Consider the following 18,207-nt stretch of genomic DNA (forward strand, 5'->3'; position numbering starts at 1 on the left):
AAAATAACCCGAATCAATACGGTGACATAACTAGCATGAGTAATATACATAGGTGAATAGGTGGAACTACCACATGCTGCCCACTGTGATCTCTTAGTGAAAAAACGTGAGAATTTCGGGATGTGTGTAGGGTGATGGAGGTGGTAAAAATAGGAGGTGAAGAAGATAGTGAACAGGTAGAAGCAAAAACGGGTGAGTTGAGTGGGATAAATGGTCCAGAATCATGACGGAAAATTAAGGAAGTTATAAAGAAAGTGCATGCGAGAACAACCCGTGCGGTTTAATGGAAGCTGGAGGGGAAGGTAACAAGAATAACAAACAATCCTCAGGGTGCGAGGCTTACATGGTGGACTTCGCATGGGAAGTGAGGGCTGAAATGGAAAGGTGACAGGAATCGCGTAAGCTCCGTGCGGAGTGAAGAAAACAGGGAAAAAAATGCTGGTTAAAGCGGAAAGTGACTTACTGCGGCGGGAGACAGAGCTCGCGTCTGGTTAGTGGGTTCAGCAGTCTGGAACTACGCGGAGCTAGCGCGGAGTTCGAGGATTCAAAGGGAGGGTGGGCGAAATGAACGAAGGACTAAGGGAGAAATGGTGAAATGGCGCGGCCATCTTGGAACAGGGATAAAAGAGGATTAACCCAAGGGAAGGTGTGAAGAAAAAAGTGGAAAGCAGCTACGGTCAACATGCATTAGGTACAATCAGCAAAGGCAAAGAGTATAGCATCAGTACTGTGCCACAAGGGCATCATAGGTAACAGCTTAATTCAGTCCGGTCATTAAGACCCCACGGTTTCTGTGCTTGGAGTCTGTATATCCAGGTGTTTTCTCTCTGTAAGAGGAACTTGTTGTTGTCCCTTCCTTCAATTCTAGGGATGGTCTCTAAGACCATGTACTTTAGTTGGGCCACGTTATGGTTGGCTTCGCTGAAATGAGTGGCTACATTAGACTTAGTGTTCTTGGTGCGAATGTTCGACTTATGTTCGTTCAATCTGGTCTTAATTTTCCTACTAGTTTTCCCCACATAAATTTTGCCGCAGGGGCACTTAAGTAGGTAAATGAGGTTAGAAGAATCACAAGTGGCGTCCACGTTTAGTCTGATGTTATGACCTCTCATGGGATGATTGATGTTATTTCCTTTGATGATGTTATTGCAGTTGTTGCAATGATGACAAGGACGTGTGCCAGTATGTTTGACGGAGGTGGTGTTGAGATTGGTCCCGGATAAGATTTCTTTGATGTTTCTAGGTCGGGTGTATGCGAAAATTGGAGGTTCCTTAAAGAGGTTCCCGAAATCTGGTTCAGATGCCAGGATGCGCCAGTGTTTCAATATGATGCTTTTGTAGCTGTTACTCACAGTGGAATATCTAGATACTAGGACCATCCTCTGTTGGTCCGTTTTATGGACGCTACGAAGAGCATCATTTCGGGAAGTTGCAGTAGTCCTGTCAATGGCTTCCTTCAATAGTTCCTCTGGGTATCCTCTTGTGTGGAATCTTGATGCCATTGCTTGAATCTGATTCATTCTGGTGTCTGGATCGGATACAATCCGGGTGACTCTCAGCATCTGGCTGTATGGTAGATGTTTTTTAAGAGAGTGCCGATGGAAGCTGCTGTAGAGTAAGCTGTTGTTGCGATCGGTGGGTTTTCGGAATAAATCAGTCTGAATTCCCTGAGTGGTGATTTTGACAAGAATATCTAAAAATGCGATCTCTTGGTTGTTGATGTTCCACGTGAACTCTATGCGATCATCCTTGGAATTAAGGTTCGTCAAAGCGAGTTCAAGGCTTTCTTGTGAATTACTCCAAATGAAGAATAGGTCATCTATATACCGTACGTATAGTTTGAGGTTATCAGTCCATGTTTGATTGCCGTAGATGTGGTTTGATTCAAAGTTGCCCATATACAGATTAGCATAGGTGGGAGCCGCACAATTTCCCATGGCCATCCCGGACATTTGCAGGTACCATTTCTGTTTGTGTACAAAGTAACTGTGATACAGGGTGTAGATCATGAGTTCAAGAATGAAGGCTTTCAAAGAGTCATCGATGTCTGATTGTAGTAGAGCTTGTTCCACTGCAGCAATCCCACCCTCATGTGGGATGGAAGTGTAGAGGCTTTTAACGTCTGCTGTACATAGGATTAAATTTTCGTTCTCATTCACTTGTAAGGAAGATAATCTGTTGATAAACTCCGTGGTGTCTTTAATGTAGCTTGGAAGGTTTGAGACCATGGGTTGTAAGTAGCGATCTATGAATTTACCCGTGGGTTCATGGATTGAGCCTCTGGTCGAGACAATTGGTCGAAATGGAGGATCCATTAAGTTCTTGTGGATCTTAGGTAGCATGGTGATGGTGGGGCTTCTAGGATATTCTACTGTCAGATATTTCTTCGTCCTGTCATCAATGATATCTTCAGATGTTGCTTTATTGAGAATTTCCAACAGTTCCGTTTTGAATTCACTGGTGGGATTTCCTTCAAGAGGTAAATAGACATTGGAGTCCAGGATGTGTTCAGTGATGCGTTGGTCGTATAATTGCGTGTTTAGGATGACGAGGGCTCCCCCCTTGTCTGCTTTCACACACTTGATGGAAGGATTTCTGGCAATGTTCTTTAAGGTGTCCAAATCTTTGTTGGTGATATTCCTATGAATTCTCTTGCGGTAGTTAATTTTGGCGATATCCTGTTTCACCAAGGTCTCGAAAGTATCGATGCTCTTGTGGCTTGCAGGTGGTATGAAGGTGCTGGGTGGTCGTAGACCCAATAGTTGGTCTGGTTTAGGATCTTTGGGAGGTTCTAAGATTATTTCGAAGAAGTGTTTCAACCTTAATTTCCTTGTAAGTTTAAAAGTACTAACTTCCAGTTCCAATAAGTTGGTGTTGCTGGTGGGTACGAATGACATTCCTTTCTGAAGGATCTTGGTTTCATAACTAGTCAAGGTGGTGTCGGAAATGTTAATTACTAACGATTCCTCTTCGTTTTCGGCTTGGTTTTCAATGGTTGTTGGGTACCTTCGGAGTCTTTGTCCTGCCCTTTTGCCCCGTCTGGGTCGTCGGTTCTGTCTGGGCTTATCTCTAAAAAAGGCTCCATGGTGGTTGGGTCAATCCTGGTAGTCAAAGGTGCTTCACTGGATGAAGCTGAAGTTGAAGTGGTCGGTGCTTCAGCTGGAGTTTTTTTTGTTGGATGGTTGGAGGTGTCACTTCCAGAGGAAGAAGTATCAGTGTTTGGATTGAATGGTTTATTCCTGCGACGTTGAGCGTAAACGTCTGCCCACGTATATACCTCGCCTAATTTGTAGTCCAAGGTGTCCCGACGGAATTTTCGGATCTTGCGATCATTGATGTCCTTGGTGTGTCTGTCTAGTTGTTTATTAATGTCTTCCAGAGTGGCAGTAAGTTCTTCAGGTGAAATAGAGTCTTTGAGTTCATTTTCAATGACGGAAATTTCTTGTGATAATTCCACTAGAATTCCAGACAATTCCTCGACGATAAGTAATATGAGGTCCAAACTGCATTTGTTGAGGATGGCGTTCCATCTCTCAACAAACGCTTTGGAGTTCTTGCATAGGGACGGTTTCAAGGCAATCCGTAGGCCACGGGGGATGCGGAGGACTTTGTGGTACTTAATTAAGGTGTTGGCATGCAGTTTTTGATTGATGCGTCGTTTCGATAAATATATGAGTTGTTTGACGCATTGTTCTTTGGATCTGCTGGTTGTAGTTTGGGTCAGGTCTTCATTGATGAGGGCATAGATTCTCTCTGTTGCTTCCGTATCGAATGCTAATGTCTCAGCATGAGCTTCGGTTGATTTTGAGATTTCTTCGTATTGCATTTTTGGTCTCTGGATGAATGTGTGCAGCCTGCCCGGTGAACAGTGTAGGCAATAAGAGTGAAACAGAGATAGGCATGGCGCACTACTAAAGTTGTGATGTGGTTTTCAGAGATGGAGTTATGAAGGTAATGAATTTCAAGGTGCTCCTACAGGTGACGCAACTGTTCCGGTGCGTCCGTGGATATCAAGGAAGATGAGTGCGCTACTGGAGTGTAGGAGCATCCCTGTGATGGGCACACTTATTCGGGTTCTATGTGTGGATGACACAATAGATTCCAAAAAGTTTCAATAAAGAGTTCCAATAGTAAAGTTCTGGAATTTATTGAGAAATTTTCATTCCATGATTCTCTTTTTCATTTCAACATGATCATTAAATACTCGATTCAATCAACATTAGGATGGCTCCGATGCATTTCGGACTAACCAAGTCCTTTATCAAGGAGCGCTGCAACAGAAAATGCAAAAAAATAACCCGAATCAATACGGTGACATAACTAGCATGAGTAATATACATAGGTGAATAGGTGGAACTACCACATGCTGCCCACTGTGATCTCTTAGTGAAAAAACGTGAGAATTTCGGGATGTGTGTAGGGTGATGGAGGTGGTAAAAATAGGAGGTGAAGAAGATAGTGAACAGGTAGGAGCAAAAACGGGTGGGTTGAGTGGGATAAACGGTCCAGAATCATGACAGAAAATTAAGGAAGTTATAAAGAAAGTGCATGCGAGAACAACCCGTGCGGTTTAATGGAAGCTGGAGGGGAAGGTAACAAGAATAACAAACAATCCTCAGGGCGCGAGGCTTACATGGTGGACTTACACAGCTGTGCTCTCGCAACTACAACAAGGTAGCAGACTGCTGAACCCACTAACCAGATGCGAGCTCTGTCTCCCGCCGCAGTAAGTCACTTTCCGCTTTAACCGGCATTTTTCTCCCTGTTTTCTTCACTCCGCATGGAGCTTACGCGATTCCTGCGGATGACACGCAGCTGGTACTATCCTTTACCAAGGACTCTAGCCTGGATGCTGCTAAGTTTCTAGAGGGCCTGACTGCCATAGCAGTCTGGATGAAGGCAAATCGCCTCCAGTTGAATTCTACAAAATCCGAGATCCTCCTACTAGGTAGAGACTTCCATCTTTGGGGTGGCAATTGGTGGCCTCCGAAACTGAGCACCCCTTCGGTGCCAAAGGTCTTCATAAAAAACCTTGGCATACAGGTCGACAATGCCCCTTCTTTTTAGGACCACGCCAAGGGGTCGGTAGGGGAGCCGGAGTGGATGGTGTTCATCGTGCGGGTGGTGTCTTCGGTTCTGACCGAGGTCCAGGCACATAGGGTGTTGGTTGGGTGCGCTGGTTCGGCGGTTGGGAGCGTGGTCTGTGCGCTGTAGCTGTTGTGTATGTCGGCGATCTTGCGGTGAAAGAACGAGGCGAGTGAGTCGCAGAGGTCTTGTGAGGGTGTGATGTCGTTGTTGAAGGCACTGGGGTTGTTGAGTTCTTTGACGATGCTGAAGAGTTCCTTGCTGTTGTGGGTGTTGTTGTCCAGTCGTTCTTTGAATGTTGTCTTTTGGTGATGCGGATCAGCTGGTGGTGTTTGCGGGTGGCGTTCTTGAGGGTTGTCATGTTTTCTGTAGTTTGGTCATGGCGCCAGACTTTCTCGAGGGTGCGGCAGGTTTTCTTGGAGTTTAAGGGTCGTTGGTAAACCATGAGGCTTTCTTGCTGCCGGGTCTGCTGGGTGGGTTTTTCAGTGGTGCGAGGTCGTTGGCGCAGATGGTGAGCCACTGTGTGAGGTTGCGGGCTGCTTCGTTGGGGTCCGTTGTGTTGGTGGGAGGGTTCTGGCTGAGGGAGGTGGTGAGATGGTCGGCGGTGATCTTGCTCCAGCTACTGCGGGGAACCTGTTGCGGGTGGTGGTGGGTCGTGGTTTTCATGAAGTGTAAGTGGACGCAGCTGTGGTCAGTCCAGTGTAGTCCGGTGGAGTGGCTGAAGGAGATGTGCTTGCTGGAAGAGAAGATGGGGTCAAGCGTGTGGCCGGCGGAATAGGTGGGGGTGTTCACCAGTTGCTTGAGTCCTAGGTTGGCGAGGTTATCCAGCAGGGTGGTGGTGTTGTTGTCATTGTTGTTCTCCAGGTGGAAGTTGAGGTCCCCTAGGAGGATGTAGTCTGAGGAGGTGAGGGCGTGCGGGCTGATGAAGTCTGCGATGGCTTTGCTGAATTGTGTGCGTGGTCCCGGGGTTCTGTAGATGAGAGTGCCTCTGAGGGTGGTCTTGGGGTCGGTGTGTATCTGGAAGTGAAGGTGCTCGGCGCGGTGAGGGTGTCGTTGGAGTTGGTCGTGATGCGGATGGTGTTTTTGTGGACGATGGCGATGCCTCCTCCGGTTTGGTTAACGCGGTCCCTCCGGGTGATTTTGTAGCCATCCGGGATGCCTATGGCGATGTCAGGGGCTGAGGAGGCATTCATCCAGGTTTCTGTGAGGAAGGCGACGTCTGGTGCTGTTATGTCAAGGAGGTTCCAGAGTTCGACGGCGTGTCTGTGGACGGAGCGGGTGTTGAGCAGGTTGCTCCTGAGGTGATTGTTGCTGGTGCTGGACTTGGCGGGTGCGATGCAGCTTTGGAGGCAGGTAAATTTGAAGTCTTGGCAGGTGAAGGTTCCGTGTGTGCATTTCGGGGTGGCTCGGTATCAGGCGGGGTCTCGGCCGGCATTGAGTGCATAGAGGGTGGCGGCGTCGCAAGTCCGTCGGGTGGGCTGGTATCGTCGAGGGCCAGGGGTGCTGGCGCTGGGCACGATCTAGGCGCGGGCGGGCGTAGACAGGCTTGCCTTTGGCGCACCTTTGGCGCACAATCGGCGCGCCCACTGCGCGTGGCCGCTGCGCGGTCCCCGACATTTATGGCGAAGTGGGAGGGAGGAGCAGCTGGGAGGCGGGAGCGGCGCGGCGAATGGGGAGCGGGAGACAGGAGAAGGGGGCGGGCCGCAGGACAGCAGCGGCGGGGAGCCGAGGGGGGTTTGGAAAGAGCGGGAAAACAGAGCGGGAAGAGCAAGGGCAAGCCTGGGCAAGCCTGGAGAGTGAGGGCAAGCCTGGGCAAGCTTTGGGAGCGAGGGCAAGCCTGGAGAGCAGGGGCCCTAAGGAGAGGCGGCAGCAAGAGGGCCAAGCAGAATCTGGGCACACGGGGGCCGTGCAGTAGTAGAGTGACCGGGTCAAGGGCTATAGCAGAGCGAAAAATGGAAAAACAAATCATCTTTAACTCATGGGGCATAGAGCAACAAAAAAGTGAACTTCTGAAATAAAGTAGTAAATCATACACATATAATGAGATGATGTGTTCTCAACCCTCACCCACTAAACCCCAGCCCCGTCCTATTCGTCTAATGAGTTCTGCGAGAGGTTCAATAGATAAGGCGTACAGTAGTGGAGACAGTGGACATCCCTGCCTTGTTTCCCTATTAACTTAGTACTGTGGCAAAAGCATGTTACCTGTTCTGACTCTGGCTGTCGGGGTTTTGTATAATAACTTGACCCATTTGATCCAGTCATCTCCCAAGCCCATTTGTTTCATCTGCGCAAGCAGGAAGTCCTAGCACACTGCATTGAATGCTTTTTCAAGATCCACAGACATCAGCATTGCGTTCTGATTCTTGCGTCTTATAGGGTGGTGCATTACATGGTAAAGTCTCCTAATGTTGTGGGAGGTGTAGCACGTGGGAATACATCCACTTTAATCTGTGTGTATCAGTTCCTCCATATTGGGAAGGAGTAGGAGGGCTAATAGTTTACTAAGTCCCTTAACTTCATAAATACGGGAAAGTAACAGAGAAGGCGAAATATTTTTTTTAAACTGTTTACTGGCATGTTTTATTGACCTTAAATCTGCCTTCGACTGTGTGCCTAGAGATCACTTATCGAAAAAAGTATAAGAATGGGGAGCTACGGAAGAACTCCTAAGGATGATTATGGCACTATATACGCAAACATGGGCACCATTTAAAATATGGGATGGAAGCCGAGTGACATCCAAAATTAGGAAAAATAACGGCCTTAAACAAGGATGCTTCTTGCCTGTTTAATTTATATCTAGCAGATCTAGGCCATCACATAGGATTTGGAAACACTCATCCACCAATCCTTGCTGCAGAGACATTGGGCTGTCTACAATATGCATAAGATATAGTCCTACTAAGTAAAACACCAATAGGCCGACCTCGGAGTATGAATGCCCTAAAAAAGTACATGGTAAATCAAGGACTAGATCTGAATCTAAGCAAAACCAACGTGATGCGGCTGGTTGATTTTAAGTTTAAATATCACATGTGGTTTTTGGAAGGGAAAAAACTGGAGGAAGTACTCTCAAATAAATATCTGGGGTTCACTATGGATAAGCAAATGTCTGGCAACTCCCATCTATTATCCATTGTGGCCAAGGCACAATCACTAACATATGGATTCAAAGTGCCTAAACAAACATTGAATTGTCAATCGTTAACTCACCTACTTAAGGTTATGGAGCCTCTGCTACAACCTTTTTTTTTTTAACTTTATTTTCCATTTCTTCAATCCAAGAACATTGCACATATGTAGTCGTTCACCAATGCGTCAGTATACATTGTCATGACATATCCAGATCAATGATTATTGCAGTGAGTGATCCTCGAGATAATTACCAGGCAATCGAAGGCTGTTGCATTCACAGTGTGGCGTGTAGAAAATAAGGAGAGGGGTCCCTGCTGATAACACCTCCCCCAGCCCGTAGCGTCGGTATGTCTGCCCTGTGTGTATTGACTATTGAGGTGACATATATACGAATTGCTCTCAGCATCGATGGTACAATAGGACATAAACAGTTGCAGGGACACAATTCCCCCACGCCCTCTGGGACCACGCCCTGCTCGAACTGTAGATCTGACTCTTGACGTAATGTCTCAATGTATGACCGGTAAGGGCCCCATATATCCTTGGGACTGGACGAGCTAAGCATCACACTTGCGTACATTTCACTATTAACATTACAATACGATAGACTATGCAGCCATGGCTCAATTGCATTTACACACTTACCGTGGCAGCGGACATCGTCGCTCCAGACGTTCTGGGATCCTTTTCTAATGCACTCTATCCGAGGGTGCGACGGCTGGTACCCTGCAGCACAGATCACGCTCATCCCTTCACCAGCCCCATAGTATAATCGGTTGTTTGGAACCAGCAGGTTTTCCACTGAGGGTGGTTTACATTTTTCTGTGAAATAAATAAAGTGCATCGTGAATGTGTGTCTGCTCAAGGTACATTTGTGACGACTGAAAAAACAGACACAACTTTCCCTGTCCCCCTTGAGACCGGTGTCTGCCCCCTCCTGGTACTCTGTATCCTGTGCTGAGGGATTTTATTTCACCACAGTCCACACCCAGGAGCTGTGGACATGCGTGTTTTACAGACACGGTCTCCCTCTTGTTGCCTCAGTAATTACAGACTAAATGACAAACAGGATCAGGAGGGACGACAGATTCTGCAGAAGAACAGAAGGGGTGAAAGAGCTGTATATGCAATAGACCTTTGTACTCTCTACCATTCCTGTGTGACTCTCATGGACTTCTTTACTTTTTCTTTTGTCCTGGCCGCCATTTTACTGCTGCTCTCTGCCGTTTTTCTCTGGACCCCGACTCACCATCTTGTCCATTCCCTCATCTTGTACCTTTCTCCGTCGTTTCCCCCTTGACGATCCTCAAATGTTTCTTCCCTTTTCTGTTTTGCCTTTTCTCCATACCCTTGTATCCCTCCCACCCTCCCTTGGTGCTGTGACTGCTTCCCCCCTCTGACCCCACTTAATGGAACGCTGCCTGAGAAAATCTACTATGTGTGAATATATATGTATATAGAGATAACTCTAATCACTAGTATATGCAGTAGACCTATATACTCTCCACCATTCCAATGTGACCCTTAGAGTATATCCATTTGTATCCCTTCCTTATGTATATAGAGATAACTCTAATCACTAGTATATGCAGTAGACCTTTGTACTATCTACCATTCCTATGTGACTCTTACATTTAGCCACAAGAGGGGCTTATAGTCTGTTTGAATTCTGAAGTGAGTGCCAAACAAGTATGGCCTCAGCTTCTTCAGGGCCCAAACCACAGCAAATGCCTCCCTCTCAATGGCTGACCAACGTTTCTCTCTAGGGGTCAGCCTTCTGCTAATGAAAACAATGGGCTGGTCTTGACCATCTACATTAGGTTGTGAAAGTACAGCTCCCACCCCCAACTCAGAAGCATCTGTTTGGACAATGCACTCTTTGGAGTAGTCAGGACTCTTTAGGATAGGTGCAGAGCACATGGCCTTCTTCAGGTCATCAAATGCCTTTTAACAGCTAACTGTCCACTGAACCTTCTTTGGCATCTTTTTGGATGTCAGATCATTTAATGGTGTCACAATGGACCCATCATTCTTTAAAAATTTCCTGTAATACCCAGTCAGGCCCAAGAAAGCTCTGACCTGTGTCTCGGTGGTTGGAGGAGCCCAGTCCTGTATGGTCTGGATCTTACTCTCCAGTGGTTGAACCTGACCCCCACCTACCAGGTGGCCCAGGTACACAACCTTGCTCTGCCCTATCTGGCACTTTGTGGCCTTGATAGTTAGGCCTGCCTTCTGCAGGGCCTCTAAAACCTTCTTCAGGTGGATCAGGTGATCCTCGCAGGTGGAGCTGAAGACAGCAATATCATCCAGATAAGCTGCACAAAAGTCATCCAACCCAGAAAAGACTTGGTTCACCAACCTTTGGAAAGTGGCAGGTGCATTGTTCAATCCAAATGGCATTACCACAAATTGATAATGACCTCCAGGGGTTGAGAATGCTGTTTTGGCCTTTGACTCCTCAGCTAACCTGATTTGCCAATAGCCAGCTGTCAAATCAAATGTGCTCAGAAACTTGGCAAAAGCCAATTTATCAATGACCTCATCTACTCTTGGAATGGGGTGAGCATCTGTCCTAGTGACAGCATTGAGAGCTCTATAGTCCACACAAAACCTAATTTCTCTCTTCCCATCTTTGGTATGAGGTTTTGGCACAAGGACTACTGGGCTGGCCCAGGGGCTCTCTGATGGCTCAATCACTCCAAGCTCAAGCATTTTCTGCACCTCAGTCTTTATACAGTCCCTGACATGGTCAGGTTGCCTGTAGATTTTACTCTTTACAGGCAGACTGTCACCAGTGTCCACCTCATGGGTGCACCAGTTAGTCTGACTAGGTGTCAATGAAAACATGTGTCTGAAAGACTGTGGAACTTGTCTACGGTCTTGTTGCTGCTGGTCAGTGAGGCTGCCATCTAAGGCCACACCATCAACTGAACCATCATCAGGGTTGTGGGATAACAAGTCTGGGAGAGGGTCACTCTCTTCCTCTTGCTCCCCATCTGTAGCCATGAGCAAGCAGATGTCTGCCCTGTCCACAAATGCGTTCAATCTGTTTACATGGAGCACCCTGCGGGGGCTCCTAGGGATGCCAAGGTCCACCAAGTAGGTGCCCTCTCCCTTTTTCTCAATTATGGTGTAAGGTCCAGACCATTTGTCTTGGAGAGCTGCTGGAGCCTCTGGCTCCAACACCCACACCTTCTGTCCTGGCTTGTACTCAGTCAGCACAGCCTTTTGGTCATGCCAAGCTTTTTGGAGTTCTTGGCTAGCCTCAAGGTTTTTGGATGCTTTCTCCATGTATTCAGCCATCCTGGAGCGGAGACCAAGTACATAGTCCACTATGTCAAGTTTAGGCTTTTTGAGAGGTAACTCCCATCCTTCCTTCACAAGACACAAGGGACACCTTACAGGATGCCCAAACAAAAGTTCAAAAGGGCTGTAGCCAACCCCCTTTTGTGGGACCTCTCTGTAAGCAAAGAGAAGGCAGGGTAAAAGGATGTCCCATCTTCGCCTAAGCTTTTCAGGTAACCCTTTTATCATCCCTTTTAGGGTCTTGTTAAATCTTTCAACAAGCCCATTGCACTGTGGATGGTCGGGTGTAGTGAACTTGTAGTTAACACCACACTCTTTCCACATTGCTTTTAGATATCCAGACATGAACTTTGTACCTCTGTCTGAAAGTACCTCCTTTGGAAAGCCCACTCTGGAGAAAACTCCAAGTAGGGCCCTTGCCACAACAGGAGCTGTTGTGGTCCTCAGGGGAATTGCCTCTGGATACCTGGTGGCATGATCCACTACCACAAGTATAAATCTGTGCCCAGATGCTGTTTGGGGATCCATTGGTCCAACAATGTCTATCCCCACTCTTTCAAAGGGTACCCCCACCACAGGTAGTGGTATAAGGGGGGCCTTTGTGGTGCTACCTGATTTCACTTCGATTCCAAAGCAGATCATACGGCAGCTCTTCTTACTAACGACCTTGCCGCGTTACAATTACACCAATTGGTCAGCTCCCCTACCCACGATCAAGGGCACCTGCTTGACCCGGTTTTCAGTAATTGTACTAATTTGACAACTAGTCTACCTCTCCCCCTCCCCTGGACTGACCATCTTCTGGTCCTTTTTTTTTGGGCATACCCCCAGACCCCCAGCCACCAAACCCACTATAAGAATAGCCAGACCGTGGTCCCGCCTCCCTACCGAGACATGGACCAAAAAACTGTCCAGCAACCCACCACCGCTTAATGAGGACCCATGCATCGCAAACCTTTCTTATGAGGAATGGATTACCAAGTCACTCGATCTTTCTCTACCAAAACGGAAAACCACCACAAAACGCTGTCACAAATCAGCTCCGTAGTACTCTGAATCCCTCAGAACTACTTAACGTCAATGTAGACAAGCGGAGAGGAAATGGCGTCTGGACTCTTTGCCAGAAAACAAAATCCAATACCAAAAACTACTCAAAACGTACAAAGAACAAATCAAGGCCAGCAAAACAGCTTATTTCGCCAACGAAATTATCCTAGCTAAATCTAAACCCAGGGAAATCTTCCGTATTGTGAAAAGCCTCACCAAATTACCACCTAGTCTAGGTGAGACCAAGACCGCAGAACACTGCAATAACATGGCAGATTTTTTCCTGCAAAAAATCACTACCATTTATGAATCATTCCCTGCTCCACCCAGCACCCCTTCTACTCCGAGCAATTCTGACCCGAACTCCTCCCCCACTCTGGACCACTTTGCTCTTCTTAACCTCTCGACTCTCGAGTCCTTGGCAAAAAAAGTCAAATCCGGGTCTCCGGGGGACCCAGCCCCGCCAGACATCATTATGTCAGCCTCGGCTATCACCCTGCCCGTCATAATGGACCTCCTTAACTCTTCCATTACTACTGGCGTAGTCCCGCCACAATGGAAACAAGCCATGGTCCGAACACTATTAAAGAAGCCCAATCTGGATCCTTCGAACCTCAGTAACTACCGGCCAATCTCTCTCCTTCCCTGGCTTAGTAAAATCCTAGAGAGACACATCAACAGCCAGCTGATCAAATATCTCGAAAACCACCAGCTTCTTGATCCTACTCAAACGGGCTTCAGACCAAAACACGGCACCGAAACCGCGCTCCTCATGGTCACAGAGGATTCCAGAAACATCCTGGACCAGGGAGGATCAGTGGCAGTGATCCTCCTTGACTTAAGCGCGGCCTTCGACACGGTCAGCCATGACATACTGCTGGACCGCATGGCAAACATCGGCATAAAAGACAAAGCTTTGTCCTGGTTTGAATCCTTTTTACAGGACAGATCCTTTCGGGTATTTGACGGAACATCTTCCTCTACCAGCAGACCATTAAGATGTGGAGTCCCGCAGGGCTCCTCATTGAGCCCGGCGCTCTTCAACATATATATGAGGCCACTAGCTGAAGTTGTTCGTCAGTATGGAATTAAGATCATCTCATACGCTGACAACACTCAGCTAGTGGTCTCACTGGCACAGGAAGCTAACCAGACCCCGAAAGGAGGGCTCAAGAAATGCCTAGAGGAAGTCAAGGACTGGATGTCCTCCTCCTCATTAAAAATGAACGGGGACAAGACAGAGCTTATGCTCCTGGGCCCTGCCAACCCCAACTCCCTCAGCACTCTATGGCCACCCTGCCTGGGTACCCCTCTGGCCCCAAAGGACAGTATCAAGAGCCTTGGGGTGTGGCTAGACAGATGTCTGTCTTTCGGCACCCAATCCACCAAACTGGCAGCCACCTGCTTCGGCCTTCTCAGAGTGCTAAGGAAGGTACTCCATCTTCTACCGATGGAGGCAAAACAAGTAGCCATCCAGGGCCTTATCCAGTCACGACTGGATTATAACAACGCCCTTTACCTCGCTGCCCCAGAGTACACGATACGAAGACTACAAACGGTGCAGAACTGCGCCGCGCGCACTTTGCTTCAGATCCCTCGACGTCAATCAGTCAAAAACGGACTGAAAAAACTGCATTGGCTACCCATTCCCCAAAGAATACAATTCAAAGCCTTATGCATTGCGCACCAGGCGTTCTGGAAAACGGGCCCTCTTATCACCTGCAACCTAGTGTCACACTACCAACCCACTAGGAATCTGCGCTCCAACCAGACCTACACGGCCACTATTCCCAAAATAAAAAAATCCAGAACTGGCGGTAGGACTTTCACCTACAACGCTTCCAAGCTATGGAACACCCTACCCCTCCACCTAAGGAAAAACCCCAATCTTACCTTATTTAGGAAACAGCTAAAAACATTCCTTTTCAATGCCGCCCAATAACGCCCTGGCTACCTCCTCTTGCTCTGTTGGTTTTTAGCGCTTGGACGCCCCCGGGCAGCAATCGCGCTCTACAAATCGACATACAAATACAAATACAAATACAAATACTGGCTTGGCAGGTGACACAGGAGCGACAAAACTCCTTGGTATCTTCTGACATGTGAGGCCAGTGAAAGTGAGGGTCAAGCCTGTCCCAAGTCTTGTTCTGGCTTAAGTGTCCTGCTAAAGGAATATCGTGTGCCAAGGTTAGAAGGAAGCCCCTAAATTGCAGAGGTATGACCAACCTACTGGCAGCACCAGGCTTGGGGTCTCTAGCCTCTGAATAAAGGAGCCCATCATCCCAATACACTCTATGGGTACCTTGAGCATTCCCAGCAGCCTCAACATCAGCCTGCTGTCTGAGGGGTTCAAGAGAAGGGCAAGTTAATTTGGCCTGCCCCAGATCTGCCCTTGAGGGTCCCCCTGTCCCCAGAAACTCAACCTGATCAGGTTCAAGCTCTTCAGGGACAGTCTCCTCTTGGATCACAGAATCAGCCTCCTGTGAGGACTGATCCTCAACCTGGGGCAAGTGGGAAGGCACTGCCTTAACCCTCTTGCTCTTTCTCTTGGGTTGTGCTTGGTCTATTGCTCCAAGATCCAGCACAGGTTCATGTAAGCACTTTTTGGCCTGTGACCTGGTCACAGGAAGGACATGTGCTGAAATACCCAGCATCTCTGCATGAGTCCTGTACTCCACTTCTGACCACATTGAATCCTCTAGATCATTGCCCAAAAGACAGTCAACTGGGAGGTCTGCACTTACCACAACTCTCTTGAGGCCATTTACCCTCCCCAGGAGAAGTTAACAACTGCCACACTATGGGGAGTAGTGACATTGCTAGCATTGGTCCCCAGTTAATTATCACCCAGTATAAGTTGTCCAGGGTCCACAAAGTTAGGTGTCACCATTGTGACACTGGCACATGTGTTTCTGTAGGCCTGAGCCACTTTACCATCAATCAAAGGCGTCTGCCTGTACTTGCCCAGAGTACTGGGACTCATAGCAGGGGACATGTCCATGTCCCCATCACAGATCAAGACTGCCTGAGTAGGAACTCTGACTACGCCAGACTCCATCTCAGTACCCATGGTTAACCCCACTATAACTTTAGTTTGGGGGCTGCTACTGCTGACTGTACTAGGGGCTGCAGTTGCCTTAGGGCCTGCAGTGGCAGGGGCTCCACCTTTCTTAGTACACTCACTAAACCAGTGAGAAACTGACTTACAGTAATTACACCGAGGTTTCTTTGGGCCATCATTCTTCTTTTTCTTTCCATTTTGGGACCCCCCCTCTTTAGTATTATTTTGGAGGCCTGAAGAAGACTTCTGGTCTTTTTGTTTCTGATCTCCACCCTTCTGGTCTGCCTTCTTCTGATCACCACCTTGGTTCTGAGGCTTCTGCTTAACCCTGGTTCTGACACATTTGTCTGCCTTCTTTCCCAATTCTTGGGGAGAGGTCAGATCTGAGTCAATCAGGTGCTGATGCAACAACTGGTTCTGGCAATTATTAAGGATCTGTTATCTCATTATTAGATTGTACAATCCTTTATAGTCTGTAACTTTACTTCCCAGCAACCAACCTTCCAGAGCCTTAGTGGCACAATCAACAAAGTCAGTCCAGTCCTGAGTCTGAGTCTTTTGGGTATCTCTGAACAACAACCTGTATTGCTCAGTGGTTAGGCCAAACCCTTCAATAAGAGCACTCTTCAGGACAGAGTAGTTTTTAGCATCCTCAGGTCTAACAGTGAGGAGCTTGTCTCTCCCTTTTTCAGAAAAGGAGAGCCACAAGATTGCTGCTCACTGATCCTAAGGAACCTGCTGTACCATGCAGGCTCTCTCAAGAGCAGTTATGCATTTGTGGATGTCATCCCCATCTCTGTAGGGGGGCACAATCTTACTCAGGTTTCTATTGTCATAGGACCTGTCTTTATCCTTGGGGATAATGCTGCCACCAGTGGAATCTAATAAACTTAACGGTTGCTCCCTTGCTAAAGCAAGTTTAGCTTGGGCCAGGGCTACCTCTTCCTTTTCAATCTGGAGTTGGTCCGCCTCCACGTAGCACCTGAGTGCCGTGTTGCTGCTCTGCCCCCATACGAGGTACGCGATGGTGGAAGGCGTTGGCGTTTGTTCCTCGTAGCAGGAGAGAAAGCGGCGGTTTTCGGAGAAGCGCTCCCGGAGGCTTCTTTTCTCGATGTTCGAGTAAATTTGCTATCGACGTGAAAGCAGCAGCGTATGACAGCGGATGACAGTTCTCCAGTGGTATGCTCTTCAGATTTACTGCCTGACTGAATAACGCTGAGGGGGCCACGCATCTTTTCCTGCCGTAGAGAGTGGCGGCTTCACAGTGAACATTTCTTTGTCTAAAACGGCCTCTGGGGGGAGCTTGCATCTGTTAAAAAGTACGGAAGGAGCTGTGCTCTGTGTCAGCAACTAGTAGTTGGCAACCCTCTCTCGAACACTTTAAAGTGAGCTATCGTTCTGGAGAAAAGTAACTGTGGTGTGATAGTGGATGGTAATTCCCCAGTGGCGTTCTTATCTCACAAACGGCCTGACTCGAATTGCGGAGCAGGGCTGAATAAGGCTGAGAACACTACGCCGCTTCTTTGAGGAAGTGAACGGCGCCCACTGAACATTCTTAACATTCTGAGGGGAGATTGCATTTAAAACACGAAGCCTGTTAAAAACTGTGAAATTCGAAAGGAGCAGAGAAGACACGTTTTGTTTTGTGTCAGCAGTCAGCAGTCAGCAGTGGCTGGACTTCCCTTAAAATACTTTAAAGGAGTTATTGTTGGAAGAGAACGCTGAATATCGAAATGTTGTCTAAAACAGAAAGAACAGAGGAGCAGAGGAGTAAGATTATCCGGCTGAATATAGAGAGGGATGCTCTGAGAAATTCTGACTAACAGCCCAGATGAAATGGATCTGGGTGTTCGTTGCTGTGTGGTTTCTTTCCCTCGCGGCCGGGCTTAGCTCCGCCCCCTGCCCTCACCAACCGGCCAGGCTTTGCTCCGCCGGTCCAGCGCCCCGGATTCCATTGCCTGACTACAAGCCCTAGGAGCCACAGGGGTAGATTGCACATTTCCAGCGCGCCAGGAGGCGCATAAAGACTCGACTGCTCCTTCGTCCCGCGAGGACGCGCGCGGGACGCCCCGGGCTAAGCCCGGGCAAAGGGCGGTCCCTCTGTGGCCCTCAGAGGCCAGAGGAGGACGGGACGGGCCCACCCCCCTTGGCTGTTCATGAGGAGGAAAAGCCATTGGTTGATATTTTTGCACTGGACAGTAGTACTTGTCATGTAAACTGTACTAACCTTATTACCTCCATCCCATACTATGATCCGCAAGGGGGCTACCACTAAATCAGCTCTCTGGCTGGATTCTTGCCCTAGGACGACTGACACGAACACAAATAGTACACTGTTACCTACGCGCAGAGATGTTGAAAAAAATTCCAATCTACCTATAGACAGTCTAACCAGTAATCAATCCCCTTCACAAATAACCAATACAGGGTGTAGCCTCTCACTGTTGGATGAATTAAACAGTCTATGTAAAACTAGGTATGCCCCAGCAGGATTACCCTCCCCGCCAAACAACATTAACCCCTCAACCCCTAACGAGAGTTTTCTGGAACCCTTCTCCATTTTCATAAAA

General features: G+C 47.9%; 1 protein-coding gene across 1 annotated transcript in view; it reads right to left on the reverse strand.

Annotated features, from left to right (window-relative positions):
- LOC147726126 (uncharacterized) overlaps window positions 1–18,207 on the reverse strand; it is a 689,775-nt gene that overhangs the window by 391,510 nt on the left and 280,058 nt on the right. Inside the window, exon 6 of the mRNA XM_086960228.1 lies at window positions 8,869–9,045. Coding sequence (XP_086816354.1) covers window positions 8,869–9,045 — 177 coding nt within the window. The remainder of the gene's footprint in view (window positions 1–8,868; window positions 9,046–18,207) is intronic.

Source organism: Lissotriton vulgaris, chromosome 3_1 (genome assembly GCF_964263255.1).
Source record: "Lissotriton vulgaris chromosome 3_1, aLisVul1.2, whole genome shotgun sequence".
In the NCBI taxonomy this organism is placed as follows: Eukaryota; Metazoa; Chordata; class Amphibia; order Caudata; family Salamandridae; genus Lissotriton; species Lissotriton vulgaris.